The 17,594-nt window shown below is 42.8% G+C and overlaps 1 protein-coding gene across 1 annotated transcript in view; it reads right to left on the bottom strand.

Annotated features, from left to right (window-relative positions):
* Nucleotides 1-519: 519 nt before the first annotated feature.
* GRM3 (glutamate metabotropic receptor 3) overlaps nucleotides 520-17,594 on the bottom strand; it is a 90,042-nt gene continuing 72,967 nt past the window's right edge. Inside the window, exons 4-5 of the mRNA XM_026504744.2 lie at nucleotides 13,467-13,641; nucleotides 520-677 (exon numbers count right to left, since the gene is read on the bottom strand). Coding sequence (XP_026360529.1) covers nucleotides 604-677; nucleotides 13,467-13,641 — 249 coding nt within the window. The 3' untranslated portion in view covers nucleotides 520-603. The remainder of the gene's footprint in view (nucleotides 678-13,466; nucleotides 13,642-17,594) is intronic.

The raw sequence follows: 17,594 nt of genomic DNA, 5'->3' as shown, positions 1-17,594 counted from the left end.
GAGAGTATGTAGGTGTAAAGAGAAGCACAGTAGACAATTACATCCAACATTAAAAGTAGAAATAATCTAAAGTCAACATATTCAGATTACTTGGAGTGATTAAAAAAGAATAAGCCATTATCCACCATGCTGGAAAACCTCGAAGGTTTTATTCTCAATATTTTTACATTAATACAGATGCTTTTTATTTTGTGCTGAGAAAAACAATCTGTTACACATAATGTAACTTTAATATACAACATAGAAACTCATCCTAAATTAGTTACAACAAGGACCTACAAAAAACTTCATAGGAAAAAAAGTTACCTAATATTGCCACCATTTTTGTTTAGACTGACCCTGTCAGACCCTGTCACCAATGCTCCGCTCTGTAAACAATGGTTATTTCCATGTTCCGGGGAATCGTTAATAATAGGGGCGCTAAAATCAGCCTAAAAAGTTCTAGCACATCACTATATACTGTACAGTCCTCAAAAATAATTTATCGTACTGTTTCTAAAAAAAGGTACTAGGGTTCTTTTGCTCTGTTTCCATAGTCTGGAGCTGCACGCGAGCACTTTGTCTAACAGTCTAAAAACACGAGAACTGAACTGGAATTCACAATCACAGAGATGAGGTGGTGGAGTCGAGAACTTCCCGCCCATTGCACACCGTTGGGACGTAGGTGCTCGCAGAAGCTGGAAAACAAAGCAGGTCAGAAAATTCAGTGTTAGTCAAGTGAGTCACATAGGTAATGGAACGGATAATCCTAGACAGTAGTGAAAAGTAAGTTCAAAATCCATTTTAATTTAGCTTTGGAAAAAGCTAAGTGACTTAATGCTATAGTAGGTCAACTTTCTCAATACGTTCTGCTCAAAATTAGTTTGTATCCTGGCACATACTCCACTCATGTCATCCCTCTTGGAGAGAGTTTATGAGCATCATCATTGTTGAAAGGTGTCACTTGTGGGTTTAAAATTAGCTTTGGTAAGCTATAAACTGGTTAAAACAGAATGTGCAAAATTGAAGCTCACTGCAATTTTCTTAAAGATTGTTAAATTAATTACGGTTTTTAGTACCTCAATTACTTTTGTTCTTTCTGGGCAGGGATGCCTCTTACGTAGTCTCACGAGTCATCTGTGAACTCCACTGCCTTACAGAATGGTTTGATGCATTTTCATTGCTCAAGTGGATAACCTCTGTGAACACTCTAGCAAGGGCTGGGGTGCTGAGAACTCAGTTTCTTAACAGTTCTCAGAAGGGAAGATGTTCCAAAGGGACGAGACTCTTGCTAATGAATAGTGACGACAGTGTCAGGGTGTGAGTATAATATGGGTATGTATATTCGTTCTTTTTATGGCATTTAGTTTTCCTAGATGCAATTCATATTTCTTGTTACTTTAAAGGTTTTGTTTTTATGAGAAATCTACAGTCAGCTTTGTCTTTTTACGAACGAGGACAAAACCAAAACAAAACAAGGAGCCCCTTCTCCATGGGCTTCACAACCATGTAGCCAAGAGAATCAGGGATGGCCTTACATTTCCTTTTAGAGCTGTTTATGTGGCATCCGTTGGCCTGTCCATGATGATATGCTTTGCTGAGAAGGAACTGATTTTCTTGGCTCCCTGACCGGTCAGCTGTCCCATTCTTTAAGTGCATATCTCTTGGTTAATAATCGTATAAGCTCATTTCTTGCTGAAGTAGTCATGCCTGATAGTGGAAATATTCTTGCCCCATAAAATGACATTTTCCATAGGATTTTCTTTAAACACAGAGCAGACACTAATTATAAACTTTGAGATGATACGCTCAATCAACATATTTGGGGCACTGAAGTCTTTCAGCAGGCTCATCACTAGGGAACCGACAACTTCTCCATTTTGCGTTGATTACCTGGCTAGCTGTGTAAGAAAAGCCATAATGACAAGTCTCTGTGTTTGTGTGAGGTTACAGCAGAGTCCTGTGACATGCTAACTCTTGGAGATATTTTTTCTTTGGTCATTTTTAGGATCAGGTTCAATTTTCTTTACAATATGATCCCAAGGTACAACGTTGGGAGAAAATATGGCATAATCTACCTTTCTATAGTGAAGACATTAGAACACAGCATTGTGCCAGTTAAATACTGGATGGAAAGGGATAATGATAATAATTTCAAATGTGAGGGATTTACTTTATTCCTTGTAAAATTTCTTCATACTTATGTAACCCTACCTTCATGAATGCTAGGTAAGGCAAGAGAAAGAACAAGGTGAGGTGACGTTCAACCACTGTTGGGTGGAAACGTGGGAGGCATGCTAGGCTCTTCAGTATGTGCGTCTGCCGGCGTTCTCTCTGGTTCCATATAGCAACTCGACATCCCCATGTGGATGTTTAATAGACATCTCATAAGGAAGTAGCCAGAGAGTAACTCTTGATCCCCTAACCTGTCCCCATTTAGTTGTCTTTTCTTCAGCGAATGGTCTCACTGTCCAGCCAGTGACCCAAGCTAGAAGTCTAACAGTTACACTTCCTTCCTTCTTTGTCCTTCCTCCCAAGTCAAACCAGTCGTGTGGCCCCCTCTCCACATCCGCCTACCATCTGTGCATCCACCGCCTTGGGCCACACCACCATCATGTGGCTGTTGGCTACCAGGACAATTGTGCCGCTGGTGTCTCTGTTTCCACTCTTGCTCCCCTGCCACGCATTCTCCGTACAGCAGTGACAGTGTGTTGAAATGTCAGTCACCTCCTTGTGCTCCCCTAATGGCCTCCTTTGTGCTCTCCTTCCTCCAGATTACACACCCCGGGGTGATTCAGACCATGCCTGTTTCTCTGCATTCATTTCTTTCCACGGTTTCTTTTCCCCACTTTGTTTGCGTTTGTCCTCAAGCATGGCGGATCTCAGCGACAGCAGGCCTTGGCAGTAGCCACTGCTTCTGCCGGGAATGTTCTTCCCTCTCTCCATCACATGTGTGGCTTCTTCTTGTCATCTACAACTGAAATATCACCTCCTGAAAAAGGCTATCATCAGGCCACCTAATTTAAAGAGCCAACTGGTTATTCCTTGTCACATTACCTAATTTTGAAAACTGATTTTTTTCTTTTTGGTTAGTGTCTTATGTCTATTAATACTGTTGACTAGAAAATATGCTCTTTCTCATTATTTTAATCCCAATTGCTGGTCATGGTATAGAGCCTCTATAAATATGCTCTGAATGACTGTATAAATGGTTGCATTTCAAAGAACAGGGGAAACCAATGGAAGTTTCGAGAAGAAAATAATCTTTTCACATGAAGAAGTGACCAGGAAATAGACATACGGGCAGCCTTGTTTTGCGACAGGTAGGCCTGTTTGCATCTCCAGCCACACTGTGACAGTGACCGTCAACCGCCCCTGTGGGGAGAATTGGTTCAGGCTCTGTACATCCCGTGGCAGGCCAGGGACCTTTGACATTCTGACGAATCTCGTCATCTTTTCCAGGCTCAAGTTTTATGATTTCTGTGCAAGTTTTCCATTTTCAGAGCTTGAAGAGGAATGATAGGTCATGGGGGTGAGTCTAGGAGAACCAGGGACTGGTACGCCCATGCCCCTCTGTGTCTATCTTGGATCAGTCTGATAGCCTTCCTGCCGGCACTTTGAAAGATCGTATCAGAAACCTATTGTGATATTCACCACACTATTTTGGAGCTTGGTGTAATGCTGTTCTTAAGTGTGATCTTATGATTTTTCTTGCTCACCGCATTCTAATTTCTAAACAATTGAGTGTATCTTGACTAGGTGGGTAAGAAGGACAGGGGCTACAAAGGTGGCTGCATGGAAAATCCTAAGTTATAGTCTCAAATCATGTTCCCCTGGACCCCCCCCCCCCCCGTAGATACCGTTATGGAAATCTGTAGAACTTTGACTCACCTACTTGCGTCACAGGGACATTGAAGGGAACACCCTATGAGAAAACGTCTATACTCTTTGAAAGGAAGATAGAAATTCACAGCAATGGCAGGCCTTGGCAATACGCATAATCCAAATTCAAGTTGGTTTTGTTTTGTTTTGTTTTACCAGGAATAATGACAGCAAACCCCCTCTGTAAGACTCTTTCTGTAGTTATTTCTTCCCCAGCCATTTTTAAGTGTATTGAAGGGAACGGTAACTTGTATTTTTCTGCTTCTCTTTTAGTGTTTCATCTGTAGCTTCTGCCAGTGCATTTTATTTTATTATGTAAAAAATATCTTCATTTTTGTACGTGCTGCTGAATATAGTAGAGGAAATTACTGTTTTATGAGTTTACTATCTCAATTACTTTGCCTTTCATAAATATTTTACATATGCCTCCCATCTTCGCCCATCTGTTATTCCCCAAGGTAGTGAAATCTGGGGGAGAGCAAAGTACTATAATTTCCATGTGTGTGTTTGTGATGAGCTTTTGCTATTATTCTAACGAAATTCTCATGAGGTTTTTAATGGTGTAAGTTTAGCCCATTTTCTTAAGTGCGGTTAAGCCGATTTCTATAATCATACTTTCTGTCAGAAATAAGAGGTATGCTGGCTTATTTTTGGCTCTGCCAGGGGTGGGGGCGTGGGGGGTGGTGAACAGCCGCTGTTAGTCACTCCAGGCTAAGGTGGTGTGATGCAAAGTGAAAACCGAAGATAGTGGAAAAGGACCTAATAAGTTCCACTATTGATCACAAAAGGGCGATTCACACCCATCAAAAGGCAGATTTGACTTCACACCCTTTGGGGAGGCATTGAAAATCAATGCAGCCAAGTGGCAGCTTTGTCTCGCACTGTGAAATCCATTTCTCTTCCACCCGTAATGCACAGGCTGGCCAGGCTTTGGAGAAAATGACCCCATTTTTTCAGGTACCTGGGCCCTCAATCAATGCTAAACATATTTATTTAATAGATTCTTACGGACGCCAAGTCTGTTAGTCAATTTAGTGGCTGAGACTTGATTCCTGAGAACCAGTGTGTTACTCTAACTGTGTGTAATATAGCAGACTCGGGGAAAAAAGTAAAACAAACATTTAAACAGAGCAGACATTCCAGTTTGTTCCCATCTGTTCTGTTTCCTTGCTCCTGGTAACCCCAAATAATTTTTCCCAGCATGTCTGCTTGTTTAGATATTTTAATGCTATGGTCATGGAATTCGGTTTCTACAAACTGTTTGTTGCTTTGTCCTTCTGCTTTGTTATTGAACCTGTTTTCTTACTCATCACCTTAATTTTACTTGGACTAGGGCCCCAAGGGCCCATTCCAGATGTTCGTCTGCTGATTAATACAAGTTGTCTGTGCAGATGATGACACTACTAGCCATCGTTTTGGTAGCCTTGCTATGTCTGATTTCACAGTGGAAGTTATTAAGAAAGGAGGCTAGATTCTTCGGGTAATGGTCTTAAATTGTTAACAGTAGATCTAAGAGGAAGTCATATTCATGACGATGTGGGTTAAAAAATCTACAGACCCAAGATTTAATTTCCAAATGTGGAGTTAGAGCTTATGAACGCAAAGCCTTCTTCATTCGGTGACTTATTTATCGTGAGACAAGATTCACAGAAGGAAAAATATGGCATATACTTTTTTAAAACCCAGAATACAGCTTAATTACCTTATCAGCAGAAATTCCACTTGGTCTCCAACTAAACACCCTACTCCGCCGTTGCCACGACATACTGTCATGCTTTCTTTCCTTTTTAAAAATATTTTTATTTATTTATTAAGTAGGCTCCACACCCAGCATGGGGCTCGAACTCACAACCCCAAGATCAGGAGTCAGGTGCTCTACCTGCTGAGCCAGCCAGCCACCCCTGTCATGCTTTCTTTCCAATCATGTTCTGTCACTCTCTCCTCCCTCCCTCAAGGTGTACGAAAGTAGATGTGCAATAAATAATTTGAAAACGGAAGGACTTAATAATTTTTTGTGCTATTCTATTTTGCATTCTTTTGTTTCCTCTTAGTTAGTTGCCCAACATCTCTGGTTTTTCCTCTTTCTTACCCAAATGTGTTTTCAGGCAAGGATCAGAAGCTCCTTCACCCTGAGGCTCACACAGCTCCTAAGAGCTGCATGTGTTGCTTTGTGGAGGGATCAAAGTCAGGCCACAAGTGTTAAACTCTAATAAACTAATGTCAGGCATTTGTCCTCTCTTCTAGTGCCGCTGATCTTGTCAGCTTCACCGTCAGATTACATGCAGCATCTGAACACTTCCCTAGCTTCCATCTTCTGTCCTGCCCGCACAGCCTGAGTGATGAGGGCGATGCTTTTAAATCAGGTCATTCCACACCCTTGGAGCGTGTTTCCCAGTTCTTTCAGGAAAAAAGGAAAAGTTCTGACAGTGATTTCCAAGGTCTTTCTGTTCTGCCCCTCTCTGTCCTCATCTCCTCTTACTTTCATCCTTCGTCATTTCCCTCTCGGCCTTTCTGCTGTTCTTCTAGCTGTGGACCTTTGCATTTGCCCAGACATGGACAGGGCTCCCTTGTTCCCTTTCCTTCGTGCTTCTGGTCAAACGGCACCTTATCAGAGAGTCTTTCCTTGGCCACTGTATAAAAAACAGGAACCTTGTGTCCCCAGGCGGCCCTGTTTGTCCTTGCCTCACATTATCTTCTCCATGTCGCTTATCAGCACCTGATTGATTATGTATTCTTTGTTTGGCTGTTTCATTCATTACCACATCCTCAGTGCCTAGAGCTGAGCCTCAGCCCCAAAGCTTCTTGAATGAAGGAGTAAATTATCCATCAAAATGATCACAATTACATACTAAGGGGTCCCTGTTCCAAAGCCACTGACATTACTCTAGGTAGGGAAGACATTAAAAAAAATTTCCATATATAGGCATTTTCCCATTCTAGGGATATAGATATTTCCATTTATGGATGTTCTCAGTGAATTTCACTTAAACAAAATGAAAAGGAACTTGGAAGGAGAAATAGTACAGAATAAATTGATGTTAGACTCTTTGCTTGCTTTAAGGCATTGACCATCTGAAGTCAATGTACGGGCAGTATTTGATTATATACATATTACAAATTCACACCTATGCCAGTAGAACAAGATGCTGTCATGTGTGGCATTGAAGAGAAGCCTTCTAATTTAAAAAAGAAATCATTGAATTTGCAGATGCTAAGATTCTCGCTGTCAGAGTAATCTCTGAGATACACTTTGAGCTGAGGCAGAAAATCCAGAGAGGCCAGAAGAGCCACATAGCCACTTTTGAGAGTTTTATCTGTGACTTCACTTATCAAATTCCTTAAAGTGTCTAACAAAGAGGGCTCTGGTTTGCCCATCCCGAAATATGGTCATTAAGAGTAAATGATCCTTAGCATTCTCTTCCAGCTCGAGTCCCTTTGGTCACTGTTATTAAAGAAGGTAGGCTGTGGCACCTGGGTAGCTCAGTCAGTTTGGCGTCTGCCTTTGGCTCAGGCCCTGAGCCCAGGGTCCTGGGATCAAGTCCCACATCGGCCTCCCTGCTTCTCCCTCTCCCATTCTCCCTGCTTGTGTTCACTCTCTCTCTGTCAAATAAATAAATAAAAATCTTAAAAAAAAAAAGGTAGGCTATATTTGCTTAGGGGAAAACCTAGTGAAATATTAGAGATAAAGAGAAAATGATTAAAGGGTTGCAGAAAGGCAGTTGTGAGACAAATACAATGGAAATGTTATGTAGAAGAAAGGGGAAGTGTGAACATCTATTCCTTAATACATGTAGGGTTACCTATGAGAACCAGGGCCTCTCTCTTCTCCCACCCTCGAGGAAGGGGTGCAAGAGGACGGAATGAGGTTCTCAGGCATCCTATGACTTTCCCTTCCAAAGGGAAAATGGATTGGCATCTCTCTGATGTGGACGTACTAGGTCCATTCTGCCTGGAAGCAGCAGATGGCATAGCTTGCTGAATACTCTAGGCTCCTCCTGGATTGGCCAGCCAGGATTTATGTGTATAATATACTTACGCCTGTGGCAGAGAAGACCATCAATTCAGACTGCGTTGCCAAATAACTTGCTAATTTGCCTGGCCGGTCTAGTACACAGTGTCATTATGGGACTCCCTCGACTGTCAAGTGTAGGCATATTATGCTGATTTTCTGGACTTGCACTGTCAAGAAGAAACTTGGGCATTCTGTGCCTTTTTTTTCCTTTTATAAAGTCATATTCAGACTTGAGCAATGGCTTGCCCCCTTTTAACTGGGGTATCTTCAAAGGCTTGGCCATTGGTAAATGCAAAGTCTGGTCCTCATATGCTTGCTTTCAGTTGCTGCAGCTCTGGAAAATTATAGCATGACTCTGAAAGACTGTTCACTTGATCTTTTTATACCCCTGCTCCTTATAACGTGAAAAGCCTTTGTAATAAAGAATAATTCTATTAATGAAGACGTCCACACTTCACCACCTAGACAAGTGACTTTCTGAAAAAGGTTTTGGCAGAAGAAATCAATCTCCATATGCCAGCGGCTCCTCCGGGACCCAAATCTGAGCATCATTAGTTAGCAGAAGCCTCTTGACTGTTCTTAATGATAATGGCGTACATACATCTGAACGATCATGAGCAAGAGAAGCACACCCCCTCCCCCAGAGAACCAAGTCTGGATGCAGAATGGCTCCAAGGACGATTGGGTACCCCCCATTTCTCACCTCTCTCTCCCCACTCTGGGCTGATACGAGCTCATATTAGTGTCAACAACATTCTGACCTGCATGGGTCCCCTAGGGTTTTATGCTGCATAACCTCACGTGTACATCCCGCTTGTCTCCTTCAAGATTTTGCAGCTGGACTTACACTCGCAGCGTGCGTGCTTGATTGCCTGTCTTTGGGAACCGGCTCTAGGAAGCCCTTTTGCTTCCAAAGCTGAACAAAATAAAGAATGGTCTCTTCCTTCTCATTCAAACATGAAGAACGTTTGCTTATGTGTGTGGGTGTAGAAGCAGCATTATAAGTATGAATTTAGGATTTTTAGGGTCTCTGAGTTAACTGCTATTAGAAGGAATATTCCCAGTTTCAGTAACTGTCTTGTGTGGACAGGTACTTCTGTGCCAGACATGCCTTCTCTGGAGGGTTCCAGAGAGAGCTGGGGGAATAGTAGCTGCACAGGGCTGTGGCCGTGGGCATCACGGGGCAGAGGATGGGAGTTCAGAGCACGTCTTCCCCTCCGATCTCAGTGCCTGCTTCCTCCGCGAGGGTCCTCTCAGAGGCTGTCCCTGCTCTGCACTGTAATAGGAGATGAAGCAGGCAGCATGGTTTAGGCTGGGGCTCTCAAAATATTTTCCTTGGGCCACTTCCATTGAACCAGCTGGAGCATCTGTTACAAACCAGATTGCTTTTGACCCAGACCATATGACTCAGCATATCTCTGGGTGGGGCCTGGGAACACCATTTCAAAGAGGGTTTTTTTCCTTTGTCTTTTTGGTACACAGATATTGGGAGCCATTGGCCTATGGGTGTACTTAACAGAGAAAAATTAATGTTCCCTTCATTTTTATTATTTTGACTCCCACTGTGTATAGATAATCAGATCCAACTAAAATTATGCTCTTTTTCACTTAGCAGGATATAAACATTTTGTAGAACATGAGTTTTCCAAGATGTCCCTAACCACGTCATTTCTTCCATGCCTGCTTCTAAGTTTGGTTATGCTTTTCCATCTTTCTGGAGCAATTGCTCAGCTTTTAAAATCCAATACTATTACTTTTTCTGCTATCAGCCACCTTGGCTGCCGTCAGGTGGCTCACCCAGGCTCCTAAGCGCTGCAATATTTCTGCTACTCTCGCCTGCGAATGAAGTGGGGATGGATTTGGCTGCACCTTCTGGCCCGGGTAGCTTCTTGGCATTAACAGGATTGCCTGTGTCCGGTCTTTGTGATTCCTGATAAAACTGCAGTAGTGGAGTAAGGATTGGATGGGTGTGTCATAATAAAAATGGCCACAAGTTCTTTCAGAGGTGGGGGATCTGTGTCCCTTCCTTCAAATGTGGACAGGCTTTCTCATCCTCTCTACGATTCCATGTGATGAGGCATCCTGCCCAGCTGCCAAGTCTAAGAGTATAGCTACTGTGGGCCTCCAGATCAGCTCAGCCCCAGCTGAAACCACAGAAGGACCCAGTCCAGGCCTCACAGAGCAGGTGAACAGCTCAGCCAAGCCCTGCCTGAATTCCAGGCCCACCAAATCATGAGATGATAAAAGGGTTATTGTGGTTGGTTCTTATTTTTATTTTTTTAAAGGGCTATTGTTTGGAAGCCACAAAAATTTGGGGACATTTGCTACGTGGGAATAGCTAACTAGGTGTATGTGTGTGTTGTGGGATTAACCCTGTTGCTACACTAACTTATTCTCATCAACACACGGAGTTGTTGTTTTTACATCTGGAGGGATTAAATTAGAAAACCAGCAGCAAATTGGTAACAATAACTCAATACAATAAAATGCCTGCATAATACTTACCAGAACATAAATTATGTGCCAACTAGGTAAACGTATGCTTTACCTAATGAACTCAGAGCAATTTAAGGATATTTCTTGATTTATAAAACCATGTACTTCCTGCTATTTAGGAGGGAAATGAATATAAATTGAGCTGAATATATAATGGGGGAAACAGGCATTGGAAATTAAACAGGTTGCTTAAATTGTCACCACAGTGGGTCAGTGGCATGGTCATCCATAAACTAGATCCCCTAGACCAGTGTCTTTCAAACTTCTTTGGTTGCAATTCACAGTAATAAACATTTTACCTGGACCTTGTATATATACATATCACCTCTGGAGCAAACTTCATGAAATCCTACTTACCCTCATTACATACAATGCTCTCTAATATATTTTATTCTATTTTCTTCTGAAAAATGCTGGCCAAACATATTGCATAAATTTCATGACCCATTCATGGGTTACACACAACAATATGGACGACACTGGTCTATACACTGAGTTTCATGGGACCAGGGTGTCTGTCCTTTTCACCACTACGTACACAGGTGCTTAGAAATTTCGGTTGCATAGAGGATACTCAAGCATTTAATGAATAGTGAATTCCATGACTGTAGTTCCAATTTATTAAAATGGGTAGGATATTAATCACAGGTCAGGAAACCCGGTGTCGATTCTTGAATCATCGTATATCTTTAAGGAGTACCTCCTGTATCTTCTCATCTGTGAAATGGAACTTGTCATGTCTAGTACCCATGGAATAAAATGAGCCCACAAGTAAAGTTATTTTGAATAAAAGATAAAGAATTACAAATAATGGATTAATGTATTTGTTACTTCTATACTTTGAAATGCCTAGAGGTATCACATGAATACTTCTTCACCTTATTATTTTAATACCACTTCATTAATATAGATTAGAGGAAAAACTATTTTAAAAATGAGATCTTTTTTGAAGAAAAACATTTACTTAAAATTTCATCGAGTAACAAAATTGTTCTAAAACGTTGGGCTGGGTGGATGCTGACTTTGAAGTATTAATTAGGCCGCTAGCAGATCAGCATTCTGACGGGAAGCGGGGAAGCGTACGGAGGTACATTGGGATCAAAATACATTATTTTTGTGTAAATGGATATTTTTGAAATTCTGAAGAGAGACTCGTTTGGGTCAGGTGCCCTTGTTATTCCTTGAAGAATGTATTAATTCCTAGTATATATACATTAGGAAATGATGCCACTTCAAAATTACTGAGGTTTGCATGTATCAATGTCTGTGGAAGATTTAGGGACTTTGTTAAATTGCTTCAATAACAACCAGGAACTCTGAACTCTGAGAACAAAACGACTTTTGCTTGGAAGTAAATCTTGCAGCACAGCCTGGGGTAACTTTCCTATTGTTCTCCCGGTAAAGCCTACCTGGGACCTGACTTCCTGGGAACTTTCCCAGCTTGCAGGACGAGTGAATTGGCATCATACAGTAGTTTGATGCACTGCCTTTGAAACCAGACAAACTGACTCTAAATCCTGGTTCGGCCACTTTCAATATGCGGGATGACGGTTTCTTGATGTCCGGCATTGTGTGCATTGAATAAGATACAGCACACATGCACACGTGTGTGTAACCTTGAGCACCATGCCCGGCAGATGGAAATACTCAATTGAGGCTAGTTCCTGTTCGCTGCTCTTATCCCTGCTGTTTTTCTTTGTTATTGCCAGTTCTTGTCTGGACTAGTTAGCTGTTACAGTCAGGCTCTAGAAAAGAGATTTGTTTGCTCAAGAAATAAGCAGGTTTTTCTAAGGTCCAGGGAAAATTATTTTACAAGTTTTACCATGTCCTGGGACTCAGCCCTGGGGACACCTGGCAATTGCGGCTGGAAAGACAGTCACATCCCTATCTCCACCCGGGAGTGGCAGATACAGTGCAGTCCTGCATGTTTGCTTCCAGCCGGCAGGCTTGCCTTTGTTTGCTGGGGGAAGGGCAGCCGTGTTACATTTCATACTTTGTTGCAGAAACTGGGGCACTAATGTGATTGCTCACTCTGTGATGCTGAGCTATTTTGAGGCATCCTTTCTGATCGACTCGAGGCAAACTGGTGAAGTAGTCATTTGTCTCTGTCACTCCAGTCTTCCTTCCCCCTCCTGTGGCTTCGCCCCTCCTCCCCCCTCACCCTTCTGTCAGTGAATTTCTCCTGCTTCATACCACAGAGATGCTGAAAATGGCTTCAAAGGCTGTCCGTCCCTTTTAGGTACATTGTGCCTAAGAATTAAATGAGTGATTCGCTAAGGGTAGTGTTTCAGATATTTGCAGGCCAGCAGGAGAGACCGCTGTGGACTGGGGGGGTTCCTCTGTTGTCCTGCACTTGACACTGTTTCTCAGCTGGCTCGCAGCTGAAAAGCATCGTGTCACTGAAGCAGGAAGGAGATGTATGCCAGCATTTTTCCAGGTGTGTTCCATGGGAACACATTAGCTGGCGTAACTGTGGTCGACTACATTTAAGAAACTGTAAATAACAGGTAAACAGGTTAGCTTGCTGTAGGGATTCTTAAGACTAAATGCTCACGTTCAAGGAGGCACTTTGAACTTCCAACGGGGTATTTAGGATGTGCCATTTTCCATCTTAGTCGTCTTTCCTTTTTAATTTTTCATGAAGCACCTTCATCTTCTCTGTGACATAGAACATCCTTTACAGAGCACCGGTAGTCCAACCCTCTAGGCCAATGAGTGAAGTAAGGCCGTGAATAGTAAAGTGAGGTGCTCACGGTTACCTCCTGAATTGAGTGCAGAGTCAGGACTAGGGAGTAGGTGCTCTGACTCCCAGGCATGGCCAGATACCTTAACGGCTGCTGAGAATTTAATGTTTGTCTACCCTGCTAAACTGTATGCACTGCCAACCCAGAATGACTCGTCCAGTGACCTCTGTCTCCCTAGCACCGAGCATGGCACCTGACATGCAGGGGTTGAACCAGGACTTAGAGTGAATTGAGATTGTTCACGGGGACGGACACTTGTTGTCCTTGCCTGTCTATTCCATGGCTTCCCCTCTGATCCTGCTCCCCACTCCGGTGCTGTTCGTGGCCGGGTCAGCACCAAGTTCCATACTTACACTGAGAATACGTGGTCCCAGTTCCGCTGACACTGAACCTGTTGAGGTGCAGTCTGTGTGTGACCACATTCTTCTGGGGCTGGAACAGGATGATGTGCACCTTGGGTGCAAACAGACAGCCCAGGACCACAAAGCCGCTTAGGCTAACGGAGATGCACATGGTTGTTGTCTGCACCTACGAGAAAAGTTAAATGCCCGGCTGTAAATTCAATCATGTGGCCTACTAAAAAGAGCACTGAAAAAAGACCAAACTGAGAAAAAAACAAAACAAAACCCAAATCACCCACAATTCTATTGTTAGTATAACCAAACTAATATAATAATTAAATGAGATCTTCTGAGCTTGGGAGGTTCATGGAAACATCACTGAAGATTTGTAAGCAAACACACGTGTGTCGGGTGCTCCTGAATGCTTGCCAAGACTTTACATGGATTTTCTGTTTGTTTTCTTCTATTTGTAGAAAGACGTTTCTGCAGAACCACCTAAGTCAGAATCCTAAATAGTAAAATATCAATATCAATATTCAGTGGTGAAGTGACCGGATTGCTGATGTTTTCAGTCAATCAGCTTGGCTTGTTTAAGGTTTACTGTAATCATGAACAAATTGGGGCCTTTACATTTTTCTCCGTCTCTCTTTTTTGCTGGGAATTCTGCCTATCAGCCATTGGTTCCCCTACTCGAAATCAGGGAACACTGTCACCTTTCTTCTGGGGTACGTGTCTTTATTTCATTGGCACCTCTCTGGAATTTTGATACCTCAGGTATGCACTGTTCAATTGTTTTGTTCTCTAGGCTTCCATATACCTGTTCTTGACAGAGGAATTTCACTTCCTCTTTGTTGTCCCTGAAAATACACCTGAGAACTAGGTTTTATCATATCTTTTTTCATTTGTTTGCTTTCACTCTTCAGCTTCACTGATCTCATCAACTGTCCTAACTTCAGCTCCCATACATTCTCTAGAAAATCCTAAATTAGCTTCTACATATTTTATTGCTTTCGGTACTGAAAATGGAAATTAATTACTTCTTCTATCAGTGTCTACTCAGAGTACCTATGGTAAATCCTAGGGTAATTTTAGATTTCTTTGTCCTCTTTCTCCAGGCAATGCTATTACCAGATAGCATAATCTCTCGTGCACTAAAGTGTCTGACCTTCTTCTCTCATCAAAGAAAGCTGAAGACTGAACAATTAACTGGAAAAGCCACATAACGTTAGGAGGCTGTGTTCTGTTTTTGACTAAAAAAAAAAAATCAGGTTATACTTGTAGCGTAATTCTTCAGACTCTGGGTTTACTTCACATGCTAAAAGCACAATCTGTCCTGTCTATTTTAAACCTCTTGTCCGTTTTAACTGTCCAACTTGGCCCCGCATTGCAGGCTCCTTTCCCTTTTGTTAACTGCTCAGAAAAGAGTCTACTATCTCATTTCATGATGTAAAAGCCTTGATAAATCATAACTGTGTTATTTATAGCAAGTCCAATTTCTGGCTTAGTTTGTTTTTTATTTTTACATAGATAAACAATATCAGAACTGTTTTCTTCCTTTACAACCGTACTCCTCCATCCTCAGCTTTGACTGTGGAGCCAACAGGAAAGAGATCAGATATTATAGTGAGGGTAAGGCAAGTTCGAATGTGCCAGTTTTCAAGGAAACCTTTCCTAAAAACATGTCTTTCATGGTGAAGCTTCCCACACTGGAAGACATTACAAGGACAGGAGAGGCTTTAATGAGGGGGCTATGTTGGAAAAGCTGTGCTGTGAGTCGTAGACCCTTCCTCCCTGAAGGAAGGTTTTGCTTATCTCCTCACTAAAGGCCTAGAGAGGAGAGTTTCACTATGGCCATTCACAGAAGGTGTGAGGTTTTTCTGCGGGAGGAGGATGCTCTGGCCTGGAGCCTGATTCCTGTCTTGGAAATCTAGAAGGTGAGAAGAGGCTAATTACTCTCTTGGCAGAGCTTGCTACTGTACGGAGGCTGTTCTTTACTGTAACAATTTATCAAACAAAGGCTACATGAGGCCATTCATGGACAAGATGGACCACATGAGAAAGAGCCATCATGGGTAGTCTTGGGCCCATGTGGAGGAGCTTGGAGTCCTTCCTAGAAAGATGCCGCTGGCGGAGGATAGCTGGGTGCCCTGGGACTGAGCATGGAGTCACAAGGGACAACTTAGAAGAATAGGATTTGCCAGCCAGCTCACTCAAGGACCAGCAGGAGAAAAGAAAGCAGCTGGAAAGTTCTGAAGATGGCATGAAAACAACCTTTAATCACCTTCCAGGTATGCTAAGGATGCGTGTTTAACAAACATCATGGAGATCATAAAACCACCAAGTTATGTAAAAACTGTCCTGCTTCTTCCTTATTACTTTTTAACCAGGGCTGAGAGGGAAACAGCAACTGGTGGACTGGGGAGTGTGAGCAAGGGGGAAAGAAAAGTCAGGCACTCCAGGCTCTCAGCCTCTGGGAGAAAATGAGGATTGATGTTAAGTCAAGGTATGGTTTTGAGAATTACCCAGGACTAGGCACTTTAATTTCCTAATAGAGACTGTTTTCCACGGAAAATGACTGTGGGACCATATCACCTAAGAGCACACATTCATGGGCCTACCAAGGTCGTGAGCGCTTTCATTCATCGCTCTATCCCAGCACCAGAATGGGGCCTCACATACAGCGAACGCTCAGGATTTGAATGTGCGCACCGGAATTTCCATCCAGGGCCAGGGGATCATTACTCCCGCCAAATACTACAGGGGCAATGGGCGTCAGAACTAAAGATGCGTGTTAGTCATCGCGTATGCAGCTTATTATTTAATCTATTTGTTTTAATTTGATACCTTTTAGTTTTCTTTACAAAGCCCAAGTAGTAGCCTCATGAACTCACTTGTCCAGTTCCTTTAATAAGTCACACCCCTGAGTCTGTATGTATCTGTAATTCTTTGTTCTACCTCTTTGAGTCCACGCTGCTCTGCTTTCATTTTCCACAAACTCCCAGCACCATTTGACGTGGTTAATTACTGCCTTCTTTTTGGCTTCCTAGACATCCTTCCCTCACTGAAAGTTCCTTGTCTTAGTTTTCTTTGGTGGCTTTTTCACTTCTCCCTGATCTTTAAGTGTTGGGGGGTGTCCCAGACCTCAGTTTGGATTCTTGTTTCTTCATCATCTCATCGAGTTCCATGGCTTAAATATCTCCTATGTTGATGTTGTTCAGATATGTATTACTAGTTCCAACCTGTCTTCTGGGCTTCCAGACACATGTTCAACTGCTATCTTGGCATATTGTCTTGGATTTATAGTAGGCATATTGGGATATGTGAGCAAAACTGATCCCTTCCCCCAGGGTCTCCACTTGAGTAAGTGACATCAACTCCCACCTGATTGTGCAAGCCCCAAACCTGGCAGTCATCCTTGGTTTTGCCTTTTCTCTTACACCCACACATCCAGTCCAATAGCAAGTTCTGTTTGTTCTTTTGGAAGATAATTCTATATGGTGTCTTGTGTTTCTAACATGTCTTTCAAGCACAAGCCCTGACTGCCTTTCTTCTGGACTTTCTTTTCAGATATGACTATAGCTAAGAGACTTAGAAGACAGAGATAGTGCCTATTTGTGGAGCAAAGAGCCAGCATATCATCCATTACGAAAGGTTCAGGTTCCCTAAGCTCACAGTCCCTGCCCTGTAATGCTGCCACTGTCTGCGCGGTGGTCACGTGGCCCACTCTACACAGCCCATGGGAAGTGGACTCAGGGAACCAGAGCCAACGCTGGCCCTCTGGCTGCAGCTATTGCTTTGAGTCATAAAGTCTTTTTCGTCAGCACCAACAAAACCCTGGTAAGCTAACGTGTTACCTTCTAAGTAGAGTCAGATCTCAGATGATACAGTCTTTGACAGTTTTGGCAATGAGATCGGAATGGCTTTCTCAAAGAGGAAGTCTCAGGGCCTACGGGGCTGAATAACAAAATCTGAGAGAAGTCCGTGGGAATCAGTAGCAAGCATGTTGACCAAATTCTATGGCCAACCAGGCAGTAACGGTGCTCCACGTTACTCCCTATTAATGATGAGGTGGATCTGAGGAGGGGCTAAGGGCTGAGTGACGGGAAGTAGGTCCAGAGCTGCTGGACCAGTGCTGTAATT

This window comes from Ursus arctos, unplaced genomic scaffold, assembly GCF_023065955.2.
Source record: "Ursus arctos isolate Adak ecotype North America unplaced genomic scaffold, UrsArc2.0 scaffold_3, whole genome shotgun sequence".
In the NCBI taxonomy this organism is placed as follows: domain Eukaryota; kingdom Metazoa; phylum Chordata; class Mammalia; order Carnivora; family Ursidae; genus Ursus; species Ursus arctos.
This window is presented reverse-complemented; position numbering and strand designations above follow the sequence as displayed.